At 41.3% G+C, this 19236-nt stretch overlaps 1 protein-coding gene and 1 non-coding gene across 9 annotated transcripts; both read right to left on the bottom strand.

The window, feature by feature from the left end:
• Window positions 1-91: 91 nt before the first annotated feature.
• On the bottom strand, window positions 92-19232 carry RBMX (RNA binding motif protein X-linked). Of its 8 annotated transcripts, none has more exons than XR_005954463.1 (10): window positions 15524-15643; window positions 14110-14239; window positions 13806-13912; window positions 8188-8359; window positions 7002-7118; window positions 6536-6650; window positions 6297-6422; window positions 6117-6205; window positions 3397-3480; window positions 92-1004 (listed from the first exon to the last, which is right to left on the bottom strand). XR_005954463.1 is itself a non-coding variant. In XM_041459256.1 (10 exons), the coding sequence occupies exons 3-10, from the start codon at window positions 14216-14218 to the stop codon at window positions 5304-5306; spliced, it is 1158 nt and encodes a 385-aa protein (XP_041315190.1). In that variant the 5' UTR covers window positions 14219-14239; window positions 17707-17798; window positions 19120-19232; the 3' UTR covers window positions 5012-5303. The 8 variants fall into 8 exon arrangements, 7 of the variants coding, with proteins under 7 accessions (XP_041315190.1, XP_041315193.1, XP_041315188.1 ...); XM_041459256.1 differs by lacking the exons at window positions 92-1004; window positions 3397-3480; window positions 15524-15643 and adding exons at window positions 5012-5611; window positions 17707-17798; window positions 19120-19232 and having other exon boundaries at window positions 6117-6220; XM_041459259.1 differs by lacking the exons at window positions 92-1004; window positions 3397-3480 and adding an exon at window positions 5012-5611 and having other exon boundaries at window positions 15524-15641.
• LOC121349142 lies at window positions 13986-14057 on the bottom strand. Its single transcript, XR_005954464.1, has one exon. It is a non-coding gene; the product is annotated as a small nucleolar RNA SNORD61 (small nucleolar RNA).
• Window positions 19233-19236: the final 4 nt, after the last annotated feature.

Here is a 19236-nt window from a genome sequence, read left to right as displayed (position 1 = left end):
CTAATCTTGACCAGCATCCAAGTGTCTCCGAGAATATGTTTTTCTTTTACATTAGACAATAAAACCCCAAATCCATAATTCTTGATAACAGTAAATTTATTTGGCCTGGGAAATATTGCAATTCTACCAATCTGCTACACAGATTTACTCTAGAATCTGCAGCCCGTAACTGAGGTTTAAAGTGATATCCTCACCGCAAATGTAGAGTTTTAAATCTCTAGACAAGGTATGCATGCTTTTTCTTCTTTAGCTACTCATCATGAACTGAGGATTGTTTAAATGAGATCAGTTTACGTCTATCACAGGAGTCAGTATAAATTTTATTATCCAGGATTGTTTATGAGTTTTCTACATGAAATACCAATGCCTGAGGATTCCTCTCACATACACTGGCCCATCAACATGTATGTAAGAGAAAAATGCATCAAAATCAAGACAAAGTTTTGAACGAAGCACCTACTCCCAAGAGATGTACTACACTGTCCAGTGTACATACAGGAACACTAATTATTCTGGCCATTCATCACTAACATTGTCTCAATACACCAACACTCCTGTCCTCTCATTCAGAAGGTTAGGACAAAACTGTAAATGTAATACAGCAGAACTTTCTGTGGTTCCTTGGTGAAGTCCTCTGTATTCAGGTGGACTAAGACTCACTTCTGTGTAACTTGCTCTTTTCATCAGCAAAAATGGCAAGCACACGTAAAAGGCAAACAAAGTATTTCGCCGCTGCAGAATGTGTGTGCAACGAAGCAGCTCACTCTTGACTGCTGGACGGTGTGAGCTATGGCAGACAGCGGTTGGCTTCCACCAGAAATTTTATACATGTCCAAGAGATCGGTAGCGCTACTTTCAAAGGCAACTCCTGAATGTTTACACATTCCTCTAGAAACGGTGGGCAACACTACACTCAAAAGCCAGGCTGTATCAGTTGTGATTTGTTATGCCTTGAATTTCCAATGCACATCCACTGCTGCATGGCCACCTTCTAGTCACCGCAACTGGAAAAAGGAAATGCAAGTTAGTACCCTCTCAGAAGCCAAGAGACAAAAATGCTAGATTATCTCTGAATTCATTTTATATATAAAGTTAATACATTTGGATTGTATTTGATCTGTTCCAACAGTAGGAAAGCACATCAATAGCTAACTACAATAATCAAAATGCCCCAAGGACAACTTGTATTAATGCGCACTGCTTGTGCAACACCGTCCCCAGGGCAGGTACTAAGTACCGCAATTCCTGGGTGAATTCCCCCTTCAAATTCTACTCACCACGAAATTCCACCAGCTCTTGATAATCTCAGCATGCTACTCAGGAGTTCTGTAATACACTGCTATACATACTGGTATTAATCTGTAAGTAATAATGTGCTATAAATAAAATAAAACTTGTAATCAAGGAAGGTATACACCTGGCAATTCCATTTGCACCCTGATTTTCCACAAGGATATTATTACCTTCCTTGCCACAGGTTAAGATCTATTTACTGCTCCCTTAATATTGGTACCATGCCTGTTTAGAAGCTGAAGAGAAGGCTGATACAGTGTGCTCTTGTCTCTAACACCTGTATTTATTACAACATGGTCACAACAGATTTACTAAACTGAAAAAAAAGCACCTGTTTTTTTTTTTTAAAGGGAAGCTTTTTCACTTGTCAAGAATAATTAAACTTCAGCTTCCCAGCTAACAGAGAACTGAGGTGCACACACATGAAGTTTAAAACATTCTGACACAACCTATATGAGGATTTGTCAGTATCTTTTGAAGTCTCCTAGAATGCTGCATTAAAGACAGCATTTCATCTCTTCATTAGAGAATTTAAGACCTACATCTGGATCAAACTATACATTTAAAAACTGACTCCTGGTGGTTTTTTGCAGGTGGGCGGGGAAATGAAGGGGAAATACTACTTTTAGACCTATTTCCCTAATCCACTTTAGTGGCATACTAGTGACTAGTGATTTTTGAATGAAAAAGGTTAAATTTTCTTAACCTTCAGAAACACCTATTATGAAGTGTCCTTTCAGTAAGACTCTAATTTAAATACTTCAACAGTCACATCTTAAAAGGAAAACGAAGACAAGGACAGCATTTGCTGGTTGAAATTTTATCAAGCATCAGACAAATAAAAAGCTGGTAGGGCAGTAGCTTCTGTTTTGCTTAACTACATGCATCCCCCAAACAGAAAACACTCATGATGATTCTGCATTTTATCTGAAACACATTCCAGTACCCTGAAACAAAGCATATTTTTCCTTTATTATCAAGGTAACAGCAGCAATTTATCAGGAGTATTTATAAAACATTACTAGCATATTCTGACAAGGGCATTGCACAGTTACTGAGTTGCTGTTACTGACACTCCATGAGAGTGAATTGTTAACCCAACTGAGGCTACAAACATCACACAGTGTACAACAGAACCTATCCTTCCCACAGGACAGGATCTCCCTGGTAACAGTGACCAGCTGTCAGATAAAACAAACACAAACTACAGATTTTTCTTTTTTACCATTTTAAAGTTGGTTCTTGAAAGTAGAATTTGAAACTAACAGCAAAATACGTTCCTACATTTACAGACTCAATAAAAAATTACATAAGAGAGTACACATACTTCTTTACACACATGCTTCTCTTGGAAAAGATAGCTGTCCTTTTCCTTTAATCTGTACTAGATTTTATCAAATTCTGCACACACTCTAAGTTACTTCCATTTTTTTTTTTTGTTTTACTAGCAATTATTTAGAAGAGAAATTTTATTTTCCAGAAAGCTAGATTAGCATGTCAGCCACTACCACTTTTTTCTTCTGTTTTCAGAGAAAGAGGAGCAAGTCACACTTTCACATAAAACCCAAAACCAGCTGCTCTTGAATTTTCTTGAAAAATTATTTTAATAGGGTAGGCTTTAGAGCCATGAAACACAGCTGTTTTACAGTCTTAAACCATTCTGGAGGTACCTGAAGTCTGCAGCTTAATCCCAGGACCTCTGCAGAGATCAATTCCTAATCCAAGATTATACTCACTCTAATTGCTAATCCTACACATTTAATGAGACTGATTAAATGTACTAACATTTATTATTACAACTCTGATTTTTGTGGTCTGCTCTTATAAAAACTCATATTCAGCACTTTCTGCCACATGGCTTGAAGAGCAGTTGTAAACATGTTTTTCTTTAGCTGCACCCAAACTGGCCCTGTTTTTGCAGACAAGTAGTGTCTTGCTGCCATTCCTAAGCTGGTTGGTTTACAAAGCCTTCTTAAGCCTCCTCCTCCAAAACTTAAACAGAAGTCAAAAACAACGCTTATCCAGGAAGAACATCCATTCAAACCTACGAACACAATGACCAGGGAACTTCCTTGCAGCTATTAACACTGCTGTAATATTTACCTCATGTATTGGCACAGGCACCACGTCTGCCGTCAACAGATGAACCAGCACTATTTTCAGCAGTATCTTTCAGAAGTTATCCCCCTGCAATTAAGAGAAGACACAACAAATTGAGAAAAATGTTTCACAGCACAAGCTTACCTTCAGTAATTGCCCCCATTTCAAAACAATGGCACAAGTTTGGTTTGCAGATTATTCGGTTGCAAGCTTTTACTACTTCTTTAAATGGTGGAGCATTCACTGGCTTGGAATGGACTGGAATGGCTTAGAGAAAAGTTGCATGGCTTATGGATTCTCATTCCTTTTCAGTGGTGCACTGCCATGTTAAATCCATAAGTTGAACGACAAAATTTACTGAGGACTAAACAGTAGTACAAAGGTTTTGGGTTTGTGGTTTGGTTTTTTTAGTTGGAGGTCTTCATGTTTACTATATTCAAGAGTATCTTTTGAACTTCATGGCTTCACCCAAGTTTTAACAACTTGCCACAGGCTCTGCCACATGCATCCCTAGGTATCCTTACAACGCAGTGTCAAACTAAACAGTTAGGCATCCAACTAAACATCAAGTCTGCATTTCTTGCTTCCAACTCCCAATAGCTGTGCTGATATTTCTCACTCTAAACCAATTCCTGATTTCGCAAGGCTTAAGTTTTGTTAATATGCTGCATATGCAGCCTCTTTAAGCATCTTCACTGAGAGATACTGCTCACAAAATACCCCCTCCCCACCCTACATGGCAATACTGCATCTACAGTGAGCTGCATTACAGCTTTAGTTTCAAAACCGGTGCCGTAAATGCTTTTATCCAAGGATTGCTGAATTTGCAGAATTTCTAATGTATTGGGGAATTTATTTTCCTTTTTTTCTTTAATCTAGACAGCACTTCCATTGCCATGACATGCAGCTTGTCTCACTGTACTAGAAGGTAACTTGTTTCAATTTTGACTTAGACTGAAAAACTAGTTTGCTTTGCTTACCATCTTTGCTGTTTCACAGGCATTTGATGCTCTTAATCAGCTGTGGAATGCTGAAAGATTCACTTATTTTAGGAAGCCATAAGCCTTTCAGAAGTTGAAGAGAAAGACTTCTTTGCTTATCTTATTTTCTCCTTTGGAATCAAAGATGTTCCTTTAAAAGTGAAACACTACAGAGTTGCAAAAATTTGAAACAGTGTGAGTAAGCATCGATTTGCAGCTTCTTTGATGGAATTGGTCAATGGTTTGCGGACTGTTGGTTTTTTAACAGTATTTTGTAGCTGACTTACATGAACATGATTTTTTTGCAGGGGAGATCTTTTTAAACTCCCCATGAAACAGTAGGAAGGCGGAATATAGTATTATCCACTTGCTTTTTCGGCTTAAGTGAATGAAATCCTCTAATTTTCTTTACACAAGGATCTGAAGGCATTTTGTACTGGGAATACTGTGACTTCAAATTCTAGCACAACTGAGCTTTATGTGGAATCATCCCCACCACCCTCCAAATCATAAGCAATACTTTCAGAATTAGATGCTGAACATGTAGAGCAATCCATCTCCATGTTAGATGGTTGGATGTTGTGAGGAAGATCTTAAGAACAGCTTGTTCCATTCATGACGAAAATCAGATGGAAGTGTGGCATTTCAGGGAAACTTTACTTTGAAAATTACAACACTAGTACACAGCTCAAGCTTATACATTTAACATCTGCTTTCTGAAAGAAATGTTAACAATTTTGAAATGATATTAAACATTGTTTCAACTTTTTGTCACAAAAGCATAAAAATCATGGAGGGGAAAACTTAACAGGCAACAATAAAAAAAGGTTAAAAACAACTTTTCCTTTTAGTAGTCCTCTGGTATTAAAGATAGAACAGCTTCCACATTTGAGAAATAATCTGTCTTGGTCCAAAAGTTTAAGAGTGTTTTTAGTATCTGCTTCTGCCTCCACCTCTATCGGATCTGCTTCCACCACGGCCACCACCTCTGGGCGCCCCGCGGCTTGAACTACTGTAAGAATCCCGAGGAGGTGGATAACCCCTTTCCATGGATGGGGGAAGACCCCTGTCTTGTCTTCCAACACGATCACGGCCACTTGAGTAGACATCACTTCTGCTGCTTGAGTAACTTTCTCGGCTTCCATATCCATCTCGTGTGCTGCCGTAATCATCATAGCGACTGCTTCCACCATATGATGGCGGGGGCCCTCGAGCAGGTGGAGCACTACGTGAGTTACCTGCAGGGTCAATGGTCAGGTAATATGGCAACACCATAAGTTATATAAGAACAATTTCAAATCTGAATTTACAGAATTGCTGTATTAAAATGTTTACTGCTACTCTTTTTATATGTATTGAGATGGTCTTAATATAATCTGCCACACTAATGGTATTTTAAGTGGGGATTGTGTATCAGGCAGTGAGTGGATTTAAAGATTCTGAAGGAATGAAGACGGTGTTTGTTTATTCAGGCAGGATCTTTAACTGGGTATTCCAGTACAGCTTGTTATTTTAGAGAAGAAACTCAGCCATATTTTCCAGAGACAGCTGTCATTCTGAACTGTAGACTTTGCTTCTTTAGCTTATAGCTTATTAACAAGACGATCAAACGATAACCAATAACTGCACTTTCACTGTAGGGGAAAAAAATTGTGCCACTTCCCCCTAAAACACAAGCAACCTAGTCAAAGTCAGATGTTATGACATCTGTACATTTATATGATCTTCAAAATGGATTCTTACCATAACTCTCATATGAATCTCTGTAGGAGCCTCCACTTGGATGATCCGAGTAGTCTCTGTCACGCCCACCACCGTATCCATCACGATCACTATAGGAGGAAAGACTACTAAGACTTAGTACAAATCACTAACATCACAGCAAGAATAAAGTGTCAGGGAGAAAACTCCAACAGTAGGTACCTATATCCCCTGGAGGGGTATTCATCACGTGAACTGGAATGACCATAATCACGATATGCGTAGTCTCGGGGAGGTGGTGCGTAGTCCCGGGTATCCCTGGAACTGGGATAATCTCTGCTTGAATAACTACGAAGAACAAAAACTGAGATGTTAGCCATATGTCCTACCACAGGTCTGGAATCAAGATCCTTCTCCAAACAAAAAACACTTCATTAAAATAAAATAGTAGAAGAATTTACCCGTCTTTAGTGCTATAGCCATCATCTCTTGGAGACATGTAGACATCTCTCCGTGATGGCATCGGCTCTCTGCGCGGAGGACCACCGTAGCCATCTCTTCCACGTGACACAGGAGCTTCAGAGAAACAGTCCATTTAATTAGCATTTAGCCATGCAGAACATTCAAGCCAAGTGCTAGTAAGTAGCTTAAAGCAATTTAACTGTATCTCTGGAGCCTACACTTAGAACACTTAACATTTCTGCTTGTACAGTTTTAAAGCAGCACTAGAACAAACATATTCAAATTGCACCAAATTGTTCCCAACAGATACAAAATTATACTGGTATGAAAGGAAACAAAAGTTAGAAAAACAGTACACTATTCCACAGCAGACTGAAGCTAGAATCAATGATTTGCACCAGTTCCTAAGGAAAGGCTAAGGTGCTAGAGATGACCAAGCAATTAATTTAGTTAGGAAGTCCTTACCTCTTCCTCCCATGCTACTGCTACGCACTGGTCCTGAAGGTGCAGACCTTTTAGGTGGAGGGCCTCCACTTCGTGGAGGTGGACCCCTCTTCATGGGAAGTGGCCCTCGAGAAGACCCTAGAAGGAGAAGCCATGAACAAGTTACTTTTTCTGTGATACTCACCTGCATTTTTTTAAAGCCTGAACTACGACAACCTAAAGGTGCCATTATTGCCACTACATGATCAACAGTAAACCTCTAAAACTAGACCTCAAAGCCTTCTCTTGCCTTCCAGCCACTATTAAATGCTCCTAGCAGAACTGAGAGCCAAACTTCCCACAGCCTGAATTCCTGTCAAGAAGTGTCTTTTAGAACTTATCCAAAAGCTACAGGGTGTGACACAAGGGAAAAAGACAGCTGATACCTGCAATCAGTCACAGCTTAAATACTTAAAAAGCTACTGTTCTCAGAAGACAAGAGCCACCTGGGAGGATGTACTAGAGAAGAGCCTACAGAGAGGGAACAGAGGTACTACTACCGAGTCTGCAGAACCTACTATACAGACTCTTCAAGACAGAAGTTTCACTATTTCCAGGGGTTTTTTTTTCTGCATTACAGCTTTTACTGTTACACCTCAGGTACTGTTTACTAGTTAAGTGAGTTTTGTTTTGATACTGAAAAGTCTGAATAAATAGCTGTATCTTAATGAATATCCAGTATCAAGTAATGCACTATCCTTACACTTTAGAAAGCTTCAACTCAACAAAAAAGGTTTAGCTGCCCTAACTCTCACTCTGATCTGGAAGGATCAGCCCTACAATTTTCTCAGTTTAGACCTCTTGCTATAAAGAATGAAAGGCAGTTCCCTTTCCCTGGTGGTAGCGAATCACTTTTTCAACTTGAATACCAGAAAGCTTCCTTTCTCACGTGCAAGGCAGGAGTTCTGCTTTTCTTTCACAGGCAAAAGTCAAGTGGAGTGTTAGTTGTAGAAAGGAATCTTCACATCTGAAAGCCTTTTCTTAAGGTGTACTTGCCTAATCAAAAATTTGACTAAACTGCTGAGATCGTATTTCATCATTTTAATAAAGACAAGGAGTGCACTATTCAGGTGTTTGACTTTTTTTTTTTTCCAGTAGGATTATTGTCATCTTCCAATGGGATTGTCTTGTGTTGTCGAAGTGTATAATGAGAGAGGTCAATACATACCCAAGTGACTCCCTCTTGAAGGTGGTCCTCTCGCGCCACTTCCGCCTCTTGCGCCTCTAAGGCCCCTGGGAGGACCTCTGCTTCGGGGAGGGGGTGGTGGCCCACGCCTACCACCACTTTCAAAGGATGGCTTGGTTGCTTGTTCCACTTTAATTGCCTTCCCATCTAATGACTAAAGAAGAAGCTGCTTTACTTACTGCTCAGTCATGTTTGTATTTCTTAAATCAAGCCACTCTTGCTTCACTATTTATAGGGCTTCCATTTTATAAGTTAGAGCAACTCTAGAACTGATTTCAGTCTTCAGTATTAGTCCCCAAGTACTCAGCAGCATGTTGGGCCTAATTTCAATTTCTACAGTACTTCATTCTTGTGGTATTGATGGCAAAAAAACTACAGAGCAGCATCAGAAAGGACTTTCAGTGAATACACAAGTGTCCAATGATTATGGCAGCCCCACGTCATTTATTCTGTAAATGAAACATGATATATGATCTACAATTTACTTTCAATTGCCACGTACTTTGGTACCGAACTAGGAGTGCACCTGTAGTTACAAGATTAAGCTGAACGTAACTTAGCTTCAGTCGGGATTTCTGGCAATGGGGAGGCCGTTTAGCACATTTTCTTGACGTCCTGATAAAACGGTGATCGCTGAAGTATTTAGAAGCTATTACAGCAGTATGACAATTCACCCCTTTTTTCTAGTGTTTCAAGCTGGGTTTTCAATCAAGGTGACTGTCACAATTTACTCTATTACTTGCTTTTCCATAGGGAAGGTGCTTTGTGATTGGGGTATTTTTGTTTGTGGATTCTGTTGTGTGGTTGTATTATTTTTTTGTGGTATGAAAAAAGTAGAAGCTTTTGCTGGAATATAGATCTGCAATAACAGAAACTCTGCGACTAATATATCTCAAACATGAGCAGGTACTAACATGCTGAGTAACTCAACCTAGTTAATCAAATTTTTGTACGATTTTTAGATGCCACATGTTTGGATATTATAGCAGAATCAAGATCACAAGTTCTGCTAAAATTAGGTTATTGCATGCCTATCCTGGCAAGCATTGTTTATTTGCCTTTTTCAGCAGTTAAATATTTAACTCTGCCATGACAACTAATTAATTATCAGGCAGAAAGTGTTGTTCATTGCACTTCTTTGCTGCAACAAATGAACAAACATTGACTGCTAGACTGCTAGTAATGTCTTTATCTACACTGCTTATAGTATTTTATCGAAGTACTGAATATTTTTTGTTCTCTGTCAAAATCTAGCTCTCTGAAAATTCACTGTAGTGGTGAATGTATTTTGCCAGCTCAGAGCTGTAGTGATTGTTTGAAAACCTGTGTGCACACACACAGGTTCAACTGGATCCATTGTGAGGGGAAAAAAGTAAGAAATACCAGCAAAATCATATTGGTCTTGGCTTTGACTTAGTGCTATATTTTACTTATGGAAGGTTTCTCAAAAAGGCTTTTGGCATGACAAACTGAAATATCCACTCTAATGACTGGAACTTCTCAGTTTGCATCATATTGATTTGCTATTGTAATTAATCTCTCAGTTTCATCCTTCTCAAGCAGGAACAGAGGGCTTCAAGCCTTAAGCTTTGCTATGGCCACTGCTGTCCCCAATTTCACGGCAGATTCTTGACAGCTTGTTTTAAGTTTAGAAAGCAAACACTGTCCCCTTCTGCTAGCATGGGTTCTGAAAACCTGGATGCTAGGTTTAAATTCTTTCTTTTTTGTTAGGTAGGAGGTACAGTTTTCCTTGTAATTTCTCCTCCTATTTTCTTCTGCCTTGCACTTAAGCATCTTACCTTGGCAAAAGATTGTTTCTTTGCAGACTGCTTTACAAAAGTAGTCTTTAAAAGCTATTCCATAGATCCAGAAAGACCTTTCACTAGGTACAAGAACACATTTTTTGCTAACCAGAAAATATTTGTCAAAGTTAGTCCTATTTCAAAGCAGAGGGGACATTTTATGGTTTCTTAGCTCAAAGAAAGGTCTTACCTCACCAAACATAAAAGTCACACAACCCATCTCAGAATAAGGAAGTTTTTTCAATGAGCTCAAAGCACAAGCTGTCAACATGAACACTCATTAGTTGTTTTTTTATATCCTTGATTCAGAGTGTTATAAAAGCATTTTTAATACGATATGAGCACCAGAAAGGCAAGTCACCCTGGTGCTAAAAAGCATGAAAATAATTTAAGCTACAAGTAATTTAGGACAGTAATAGTTTGGCAATCAGTCTCCTATGTGTGGAATGAATAATCTGTACAGATTTGCAAAGTGAGACAGGGAACTTTAACCAAACACAGTTAAGAGAGCTATCCTGCAAACTGTTCCACATTTCAACAGAAAAGATGAATGAAATTTGCATAATTTTGGGAACGGGGCAAGAAATCAAGTATTTCAAAGGAACTGTTACAATAACTTGCATGAAGCTGGTCTTAGCACCACAGAGAGCTTTCCTCTTCAATGAATCACTTCGCTGTTGATGCTGCAATGACTCCATTTCTCCACGTTCCTTGATGGCACATTAAGTGAGTTTCCTTTTGCCATATATATCCAAGAAATGAAGATCCATTTCTCAAGAGGCCAAGCGTCTGTACATTGTATCACTTCTTCCCCAAAGAAAAGGAAGTACTTTCTGTCAATCAGACAACCTTCTGTAGTGCTGAGTACGGTTTATGCTTGTAGGGATTGTAGCATCTGCTTCCGTCCTCTTAACACAGACCAGCTGGCTTGGCAGGTCTACACTGGAATTAAATCTTTGGTTTGTCCTGACCCTTTGCCTAAGGTCATATCCTCTCTTTAATTATCCATTTCATCTTACGGATGTAGAATCAGAAGGTCATGAGAACAGTCCACTGCACCGAACAACCATTACAGACTGGGGAGTATCCACATTTATGTCCAGGTAAGCATGTACATTTTGTGGCATCAGGATGTAGACTTGACAACCATGACTTAAGATTCTTCTTAAGGAAGGCTGGTAAGCTGCTATAAAGTACTTCTACATTTATTTTGCACTGCTCAGACATGATAGCACTGATTTAATCTAGAAGACAAAGTAACTGAAGTGAGAAATCTCCATCCCAACTCTTACAATAATTATTTTGTGATCTCTTTCTGCAGGACAAACTTATCTTCCAACAAGCAAGCTTTGACTGGTCTATGCTTGTCCCAATATAGTGAAATATAGTTGCTCACATATTACCCCTCACCCAAACTGGTGAAAAACTCTCCATATATTTTCATAAAACATTTGCAAAATAAAAAATCAAATGCCAATTCATTCTTGCAGAATGTATTGGAGTCAGCCTCTTCTACTGGCTACAACTTCAAATTCCTTTAGGATGACAGAATGAGCAACAGACAGGCAATGCAGAGCTCTTCCCCCGGCCAGACATATCACCTAACTCCCTACAGACTGCTTGAACTGCAGTCTGCTGAACAGTGCTTCTGCTGCTGCTTCTCAGGTGCATTAAAATCTCGAGAATGCTCCAATCCATCTTTTCCAAACAAACAAAGAGACCTTCAAGTTGTGATTTATGACAATTGCCTCTTCTCACACCAGGCCTCAAACACTGCTCTTCCTTAGACCTTGAATGCAGAGTCTTTTGGGAATACAACTAGTACCTGCTGTCCAGAAGGCTTTCTGAAGATAAGAACGAGAGACCACCTCATGAATATCTTTCATATCCATGGTCAAAGCAAGTTGGACCAGAGGACATTCTAGGCCAAGTCCCATGTGAGGATGTTCTTTTCATATACTACTTGCTGCTCTAATTTCAAAGCCGATGAAGGTACTTCTAGTTCTATAGTGAAGACAAACCCATGAGAACGATGATCCACAAGGCCGTCCTTTCTAGCATTTCTTGCCAGTAATGCAGATTGTGCATTCCAGAACAAGTAGACATAGCCTCGGCCACAAACATTGTCTCATTTCGCTACTTCACCAAGCAGTACTCTCCCAAATGTTTCCAATGTGACCAAACACAGGCCTCAAGATTCAAGATGTAGAACAGTTGGTTATTATTTTCAGAGGGATTTTGATTTGCAAGCTGCACTCCACAAACACGCACATTAGTGACCGAGTTCCTTTCAGTCTGACAATTACCTATTGGTCCTTGAAATTACCTTATGTGAGGGTTCAATGACCGTTTCAGAGAAAATAAATTATTTAAGCACGGCCATAAACAAGTCTTCAGAACTGTGGCAAACTAGACAGTGGAGAAATAAAATTAAATAAAAGGAGCAACTTGACAGATCTTTAGGCTGGTATAGAAAGAATGCCATCTGAATTTGCCACTCTCTGCCTTGACAAAACTACTAGCTTGCTTAAAAGGAGAGGAAGTCTTCTAAGAGAGTAACCCTAATTGTGATAAGATTGTCATGAAGCACCCAGAAACATCAGTACATGAAGTAGAAAACCCACTACCTTTCTATAACACATAGCCTGTTATAACACAAATACAAGAGGTTTTACTATTTGTGTTCATGAACACTACACAAAGCTCATTTTCTTAATCCTGAAGTTGTTTTACTGACTGCAATAACTGAAATTTTTCTTTCACTTCGACTTCTTAAACTAACAAGACAAACATATCAAAATCCCAAGTGTCAATTAATCACAATCACTCGATGTTTCTTCACTTTACTTGAATGACATCTCAAGAGACACTGCTTACAAGGCCAGTGCAGTGTGACCTAAACACAATCATTCACATAATGCAGGGAAAACCAGAGTCTGCAATTCAAGTGATCTAAGATGGCTTTCACTGCCTGAAGAGACAGCACCTCTGTAAAGATAAGCAGTTGTTCACCAGAAAATTGCCAACTTCCATCTACCTTTTCAAACACATGCCACAACAGATAAAGATTACAGCAGCCTACAATTCTTTGACAAACTATCCTGGTATTATCTTGGAATTTGCACTGCAAATTCCTGTATTTTCATTTTTAAAATGATTACACTTCTTATTGCTCTCAAAGCTAGACCACTGCATTTTAGGCAGTGAGTTAAAAAATTCGGTTGCCAGCTAACTGCAAAGCCATTGCACATTAACTGGAAAGATGCCCCTCTCATAGACCAAGCAGATTAATGATGCAAGTCACAAATGTAGGAGAATATCCAAAGAATACCAGATAGCTCATCAATGCTCCAGCACTCAAGGGAAATCACAGTCAAACCATGTTAAGGGAACAGTTACTAATTTTCAGGTAAGTCACTTCCCTTTAGTGTAATTTACACAGTACTGCATTCAAATATGATCAAAAAGGAAAATCCAACCCAAAAATCATTATCGAAACATGCAAGAATGAAGAGCTGATTGCTGAAAAACCCTCAATCACTGATTAAGGAACAATAAGAAAAGAGAGCATAGCTGATTGTCAGCCAGACTTCACTTTCTATTAGAATATCCACGAACAGAATAAACAGATTTCAGCTTCATGGAGCCAGAGACATTTTGTCAAATTTAAAGTTACAATTTGTCTCCACAATCTTCTAATCCACTCTCATTCCAACTTTTATTACCAGTTGATTTACCCCAAAGATTAATTGTCCTGGTCAGTAGCAACTGCAACATATAAATGGTCTTAATTCCTACCTTTCCATTCATATCTCTGGCAGCATCTTTTGCATCTGCTGGACTCTCAAACGTGACGAATGCAAATCCTCTGGACTTGTTTGTTTCCCGATCTTTCATCAAAAGGACTGCAGAAACAAAGTCACATCAGCCTTCCCTGTAATTCCCTGTAAGGAACACTTAACCTTTATTTAACCTTTTAAGCTCAGAACTTCTTAGAGGACATGTAAGCGCCATCATTTCAGACGATCAACGCCAAAAAGTCATCACAGCTATGTTGTTGATTGTTTTATACTATTACCATCTTAATAAAAGTTCTCTTTACCTTCCACAATGCGTCCATATTTGCCGAATACAGCCTCAAGGGCTTTTTCATTAGTCTCTGTGTTCAGGCCCCCAATGAACAGCTTCCCAGGACGATCTGCTTCAACCATTTTGATTCTGTGAATGACCTACTAAAAAGAATGAGGCCATTATTAACAAAACCTCAGACTGCAATAAGAGACTTCATGGTATATAAATTACTTCTGTCCTCAAACGTACAAGCAAATTTTCTGTAGAAAGATATTAAGTAGGAAATATGAGGTATAAAAAAGCATTAGTAATTGCAATTTTTTTGTAATGGAAGCAACTGGAAGTAGCATGAACAGTTACTTCTTCACATTATATAGCATATTTAAAAGATATTAAATAGAACTTTGAATAGTGGAACAAAGCACTGTTAAAAAGAAGCAATATTGGTGAACGTGAAAACTCTTCCATAAGTGCTGTTCCTTTTGTCCTGGATGGCAATCCTAGCACACTTTTCTTTTAAATCCTAGACGTTTCAAGTAATTTACTTAATATGTCAAAGTAATACAAAATTGTTAACTCTTCAGAGCACCTTAGGTCAGTATTTTTAAATTAAGTTCATTCTTTTTATTATTTAAAGTACATGGAGCCTATGCTAAAGTCCTGGCCTACACAACCTGTGAGACTTGAACTGACACCGGACCACCACTGCAGTTCTACACAGCAATGTCACAGCTACAGTCGCGGGGACGGGAGGGTTTAAAAAGAAAAAAGCCCAAGAGCCGAAGACAAAGCCAAATCCCCCCCTCCCGTGCCTGGCAGGCCGCCCGGCGCCTGCGGACAAGCGCTGCCCGCGTGTCTCCAGCGCGATGGCGGGAAGGCCCGCACCAGCTCCGGCACACGCGGGAGCGCGGACAAAGCACCGCCGAGGGAGCCGCGGCCGGGCCGGGCCGGGCCGCACGGGGCCCGGCTTCAGCCGCGCTCCGGGCACGGTGAGCGGGGGGGGCGTCGGACCCTCCGCGGGCTCAGGCACCGCCACAAAATGGCGGCCACCTCTGGCAGCGGCTCCGCTCCGTCCCCGCGCCCGACGGCCTCCTCGGCACTCACCCACCGCGCGACTCAACCCCGTCCGGACACACCGGCGAGGCGCGCCCGCCATGCCCCCTTCGCCCTCCCCCGGGATGCTGAAGAGCCCCCGCACATAAAATGGCGGACACCGCGCCTCACACCACCAGGACCCTCCTCGTACCACCGCAACGGCGCGGGTCCCGCCGTCCTAACCGGAGCCGGGCAGGGAGGGATTGGGGGGCCGGGCCCGGCTCCGCCGTGCCTCCGCTCCGCCGCGGAGCGGCGCGCCACGCGACCCCCACCCCACGGACCTTTCGCCGCGGGTCCTCGCAGCGTCCCGCGGTGCCGCCCGCAGAGCCCGAGCCCGCAGCAGCGCTCACCTCCACCCGCGCCGATCTGCAACTGCGCAATGGGGGCGAACAAAGGCGCTGCGGGCCTTTATAGCTTTACGTCACCCGGCGGACGGAGCCCCGGATGCGGCGGCGGCGGCAGCGCCGAGCCCGGTAGGGGGCGCCCGGAGCGGCCCGGGGCCGGTGCGACGCTCCCGCCGCGGCCGAGGGACGGCGGAGCCCAGACGGGACGGGGCCACCGGGGCCGGAGAGGCCCGTCCTGCCAGGAGCGGGGAGCGGGCCGGGAACCGCGAGCGGCGGGAAAACAGCGGGAGTGGGCCGTGGGAACGGAGGGGTAGAGCTTTGTTTGCCGGCCGCGCCTCGTCACGAAGGATTGAGGCCCCATGTGTAGTGCTGTGTCCGCTTCTGGACTCCTCAGCACGAGAAAGGAGCTACTGAAGATAGTAATCATCACAAAGATGATTAGATGTCTGGAGCATCCCTCTTACAAGGAGAGATATGGAAGCTGGGGCTGTTCAGTCCAGAGAAGAGCAGAATGAGAGGGGATCTCACTAATGCACATAAGTATCCCAAAGCCGGGTGCCAAGGGGATGGTGCCAGAGTCTTTTCAGTGGTGCCCAGTGACAGGAGCAATGGTCATGAACTAAAATACTAGAAGTTCCGCCTCAATATGAGAAAGACTTTTGCATTGAGGGTAGCACAACCCTGGAACAGCTGCTTAGTGAGGTCATGGAGTCTCCCTCTCTGGAGATGTTCCTGTGTCACCTGCTCCAGGTGACGCTGCCTTGTCAGGGGGATTGGACTGGGTGATCTCCCAGAGGTCATGTTTACTGATTTTGTGAAGCAGCAGATCTATCACTTCTTTGGAAGGAAAATCACAGTAGTATCAGTTTAACTTTGGAGTTTGTGCAGGAGCTTAACCCACTTTGTTAAAGCAGCCTTAAAGGCATTTTTAATTAGTTTGATTAATAGATGTGCATGGCAGCACCCCTTCCTTGGAGAATAACAGCAAACCAAAACAAGTGTGATTTAAAATTAAATGTGTTGTTGATGGCAAAAAGTTTTGCCATTTTTGTTCAACTAACTCGATTTGTTAATTATTTGTACTCAAAGTTCAAGTGTGATTTCCTTTGGCTGGCTAAACCTGATAGTGGAAAAGTTAGGAGGAAATCTGCTCTTGCAAAAATTGGCTAAAGTTTCATTATTTGCACCTGTAGATGATCTAAATTTATATTAATCAGTTACCAAGGCCTATTTTCTTAGTGTCACCCAGTCTAACCACCATACAGTTTTTAAAGTTCTCTCTTGCAGTTCTTGCTTGCAGTTCTCCAGACCTTCATTTTTGGGAGATGCCACAGAGTCTATGGACTCTAAGGGCACTGCCCAGTGTGGTTACAGTTGTACAGCTGCATAATTGCTACATTCTGATAAGAGAACAAAGGACTCTCCTTATCTTCAGTTTTTCAGTCTGTCAGATACTGATATTCAGCTGCTGTTTGTGCTATGGGAAGCAGAAGGCAACATTGCCTCATGGAAGCTCATAGATGTGTTAAGAACACAAACACGACTGTAAACTCCATTATGTACTTGAAGATGTCACCTTGCCAGTGTGGATGCGCAGTTTCTGGATACTGTTACTGTGAAGGGGAAAAGGGAAAGATGACCTTTATAAGGAGGTGAGACAGCACTGCCTGTGATATCAATGCAGTTGCCAAAAAATGGCATTACCAGATACTCATCCAATTATCATATGAAGAAATGCTTCAAATTCTAGTTTCAATACAAAAGAATTTAAACTTCGGAGCCTCCCTGGGATGGATAGTGAAAACTAAAGCAAATTGTTAGTCCTGTAAGAAATATGCTAAAAAGGGCCTCCATCAAGGTGGGGTCACTGTGCTTCTCTGACCCATGGTGTATTTATTGACAGCTACACAACTGGAAAAATAAGCAAATGCAAACAAAAGCCCTATTTTTCTGTCTCCTCTGATTTAAAGAGTAAAATATTTAATTGATAACTCCAGGCTTCATTTTAGTAACATTTCGTTAACACGTACTGAACATGTAGTTAGGCAGGATTAGCATGAACATAATGACATTTGAAACAGCATGTGAACATAAATGCTGTAATTGTATCAGGGCCGCCCATTGTTCTAAAAATTCTTCCACCCATTGTTCTAGAAGGTGTCTTCATGAGGCTTCTCATCAGAACTTACTTGCATCTTCTTTGCAAACTGGAACAGTATTTTACAGTCTCTCACTGAACAGTGTATGTATGGTCTTGCTCCAAATTCAGTCAGATCTTTTCCTAGAGGATTAAAGGATATATAATTCTTTAATTCTTCTAATTCTCTTCTCTCCTCTTTTTTTTTTTTTCCCTGTAATTTTGAATTTTTGAAGAAAAACTACAGAAATCATCAGGGAACAAACTGCAGTCTGAATTGAAACTAATTTCTCTTCAGTAAGAAGTTCAAGGCTGAAGAGCTACGACATTTTCTTTTGCAGACCTTTCAACTTTGGATTTTCTGGTAGGAAATTAGGTAGTAATAAGAGGTCCTGTCTGGGCCCTATGGAATATTAAACAAACTTGGATGGGACAGTTGGGGAAACAGAGACCAGAGAAACTTCACCAACCTTTACACAGAGGACAATTACTCCCTAACTAGCATAGATATACTTGCCCTTGCATTATCACACTTTTGAGAGTAGAAGAAATGCAATTAAGTATGTTACTTACAAACCCACATACATATAAGCTGATCTCTTTCTGCCTTTTCACTGACAACCCTAAAATTGAGCCTAGTAGATGGGAGAGGTAGACAACATTTCAACTAAAATGTCACTCTCTTAAATGAATCCCTGGTTGTTTAACAATGTTGTTGAATTTCCACTATAAACTTGTTCATGCAAAGTGTGTTGGATATCCCCTGTACCATGCTGCATATTTTCATCAAACATATTGGCCTTTTACGAAGTTCATCATGCTTTGGTTTTAAACTGGATAAAGAGTTTAGGAGAGCTGAGGGATGGGGACTAATGAATACATAAATAATCTGATCACAAAAGATTAATTCAGAATTAATAAAAAAGGGAATGTAATTCACTCTAGATATGCAATCAAAAAACTAATAACTGAAAAATCAGCGTAATAGTTTTATAACAAGGAGCAACTTTCTAGGTACTGTCAGTTGATAGATATTTATAGAAATTCAGGAATTTTCCTCTGTAAAACTCAGACTAGAGTAGATGAGAACAGCACAAAGTAACTGTTTCTGGCACGGACTTTGTCAAGCATTTCTAAACTGGAACTCCTTAATGTGCTTCTCCCAAATCACCTATTTAGGATTTCATTGATTCTGTGCTTTTTGCTGGGGGCTAAAACCTGAAAAGAGATTTTTGTATCATAGAATCCTAGAATGGTTTGGGCTGGAAGGGACGCTCAAAATCACCTGATTTCACTACCCCGACCCCGCTGGCCATGGGCAGGGACAGCTTCCCCTAGACCAGGATTTCCCGTTCAATCTGGCCTTGAACAATTCCAGCGATGGGGCACCCACAGCCCCTCTCTGCAGCGTGCGCCAGGGCCGCGCTCCCAGGCTCCCAGGGTAGAATTTCCCCGCAACACCCACCTCAGCCCGCGCTCTGCCAGCGGGAAGCCGCTCCCCTCGTCCCGCCGCCTCCTGCTCTTCAGCGCGCCCTCCTCCAAGATGGCGCCCGCCGCTTCCCTCCCCTGCACCGCGCAGCCG

This window comes from Pyrgilauda ruficollis, unplaced genomic scaffold (assembly GCF_017590135.1).
Source record: "Pyrgilauda ruficollis isolate IOZ18807 unplaced genomic scaffold, ASM1759013v1 scaffold133, whole genome shotgun sequence".
Classification (NCBI taxonomy): domain Eukaryota; kingdom Metazoa; phylum Chordata; class Aves; order Passeriformes; family Passeridae; genus Pyrgilauda; species Pyrgilauda ruficollis.
Note: the sequence above shows the minus strand (reverse complement) of the source record. Positions and strands in the feature narration are given on the sequence as shown.

Excerpts from the sequence above, each read along its gene's own strand:
- RBMX (XM_041459256.1), bottom strand. The coding sequence starts at position 14,218 with ATGGTTGAAGCAGATCGTCCTGGGAAGCTGTTCATTGGGGGCCTGAAC. Across the intron at positions 7,119-8,187 it reads TTCAAGAGGGAGTCACTTGG|GGTCTTCTCGAGGGCCACTT; the intron begins GTATGTATTGAC and ends TTCTCCTTCTAG. Across the intron at positions 6,651-7,001 it reads CAGTAGCATGGGAGGAAGAG|CTCCTGTGTCACGTGGAAGA; the intron begins GTAAGGACTTCC and ends GTTTCTCTGAAG.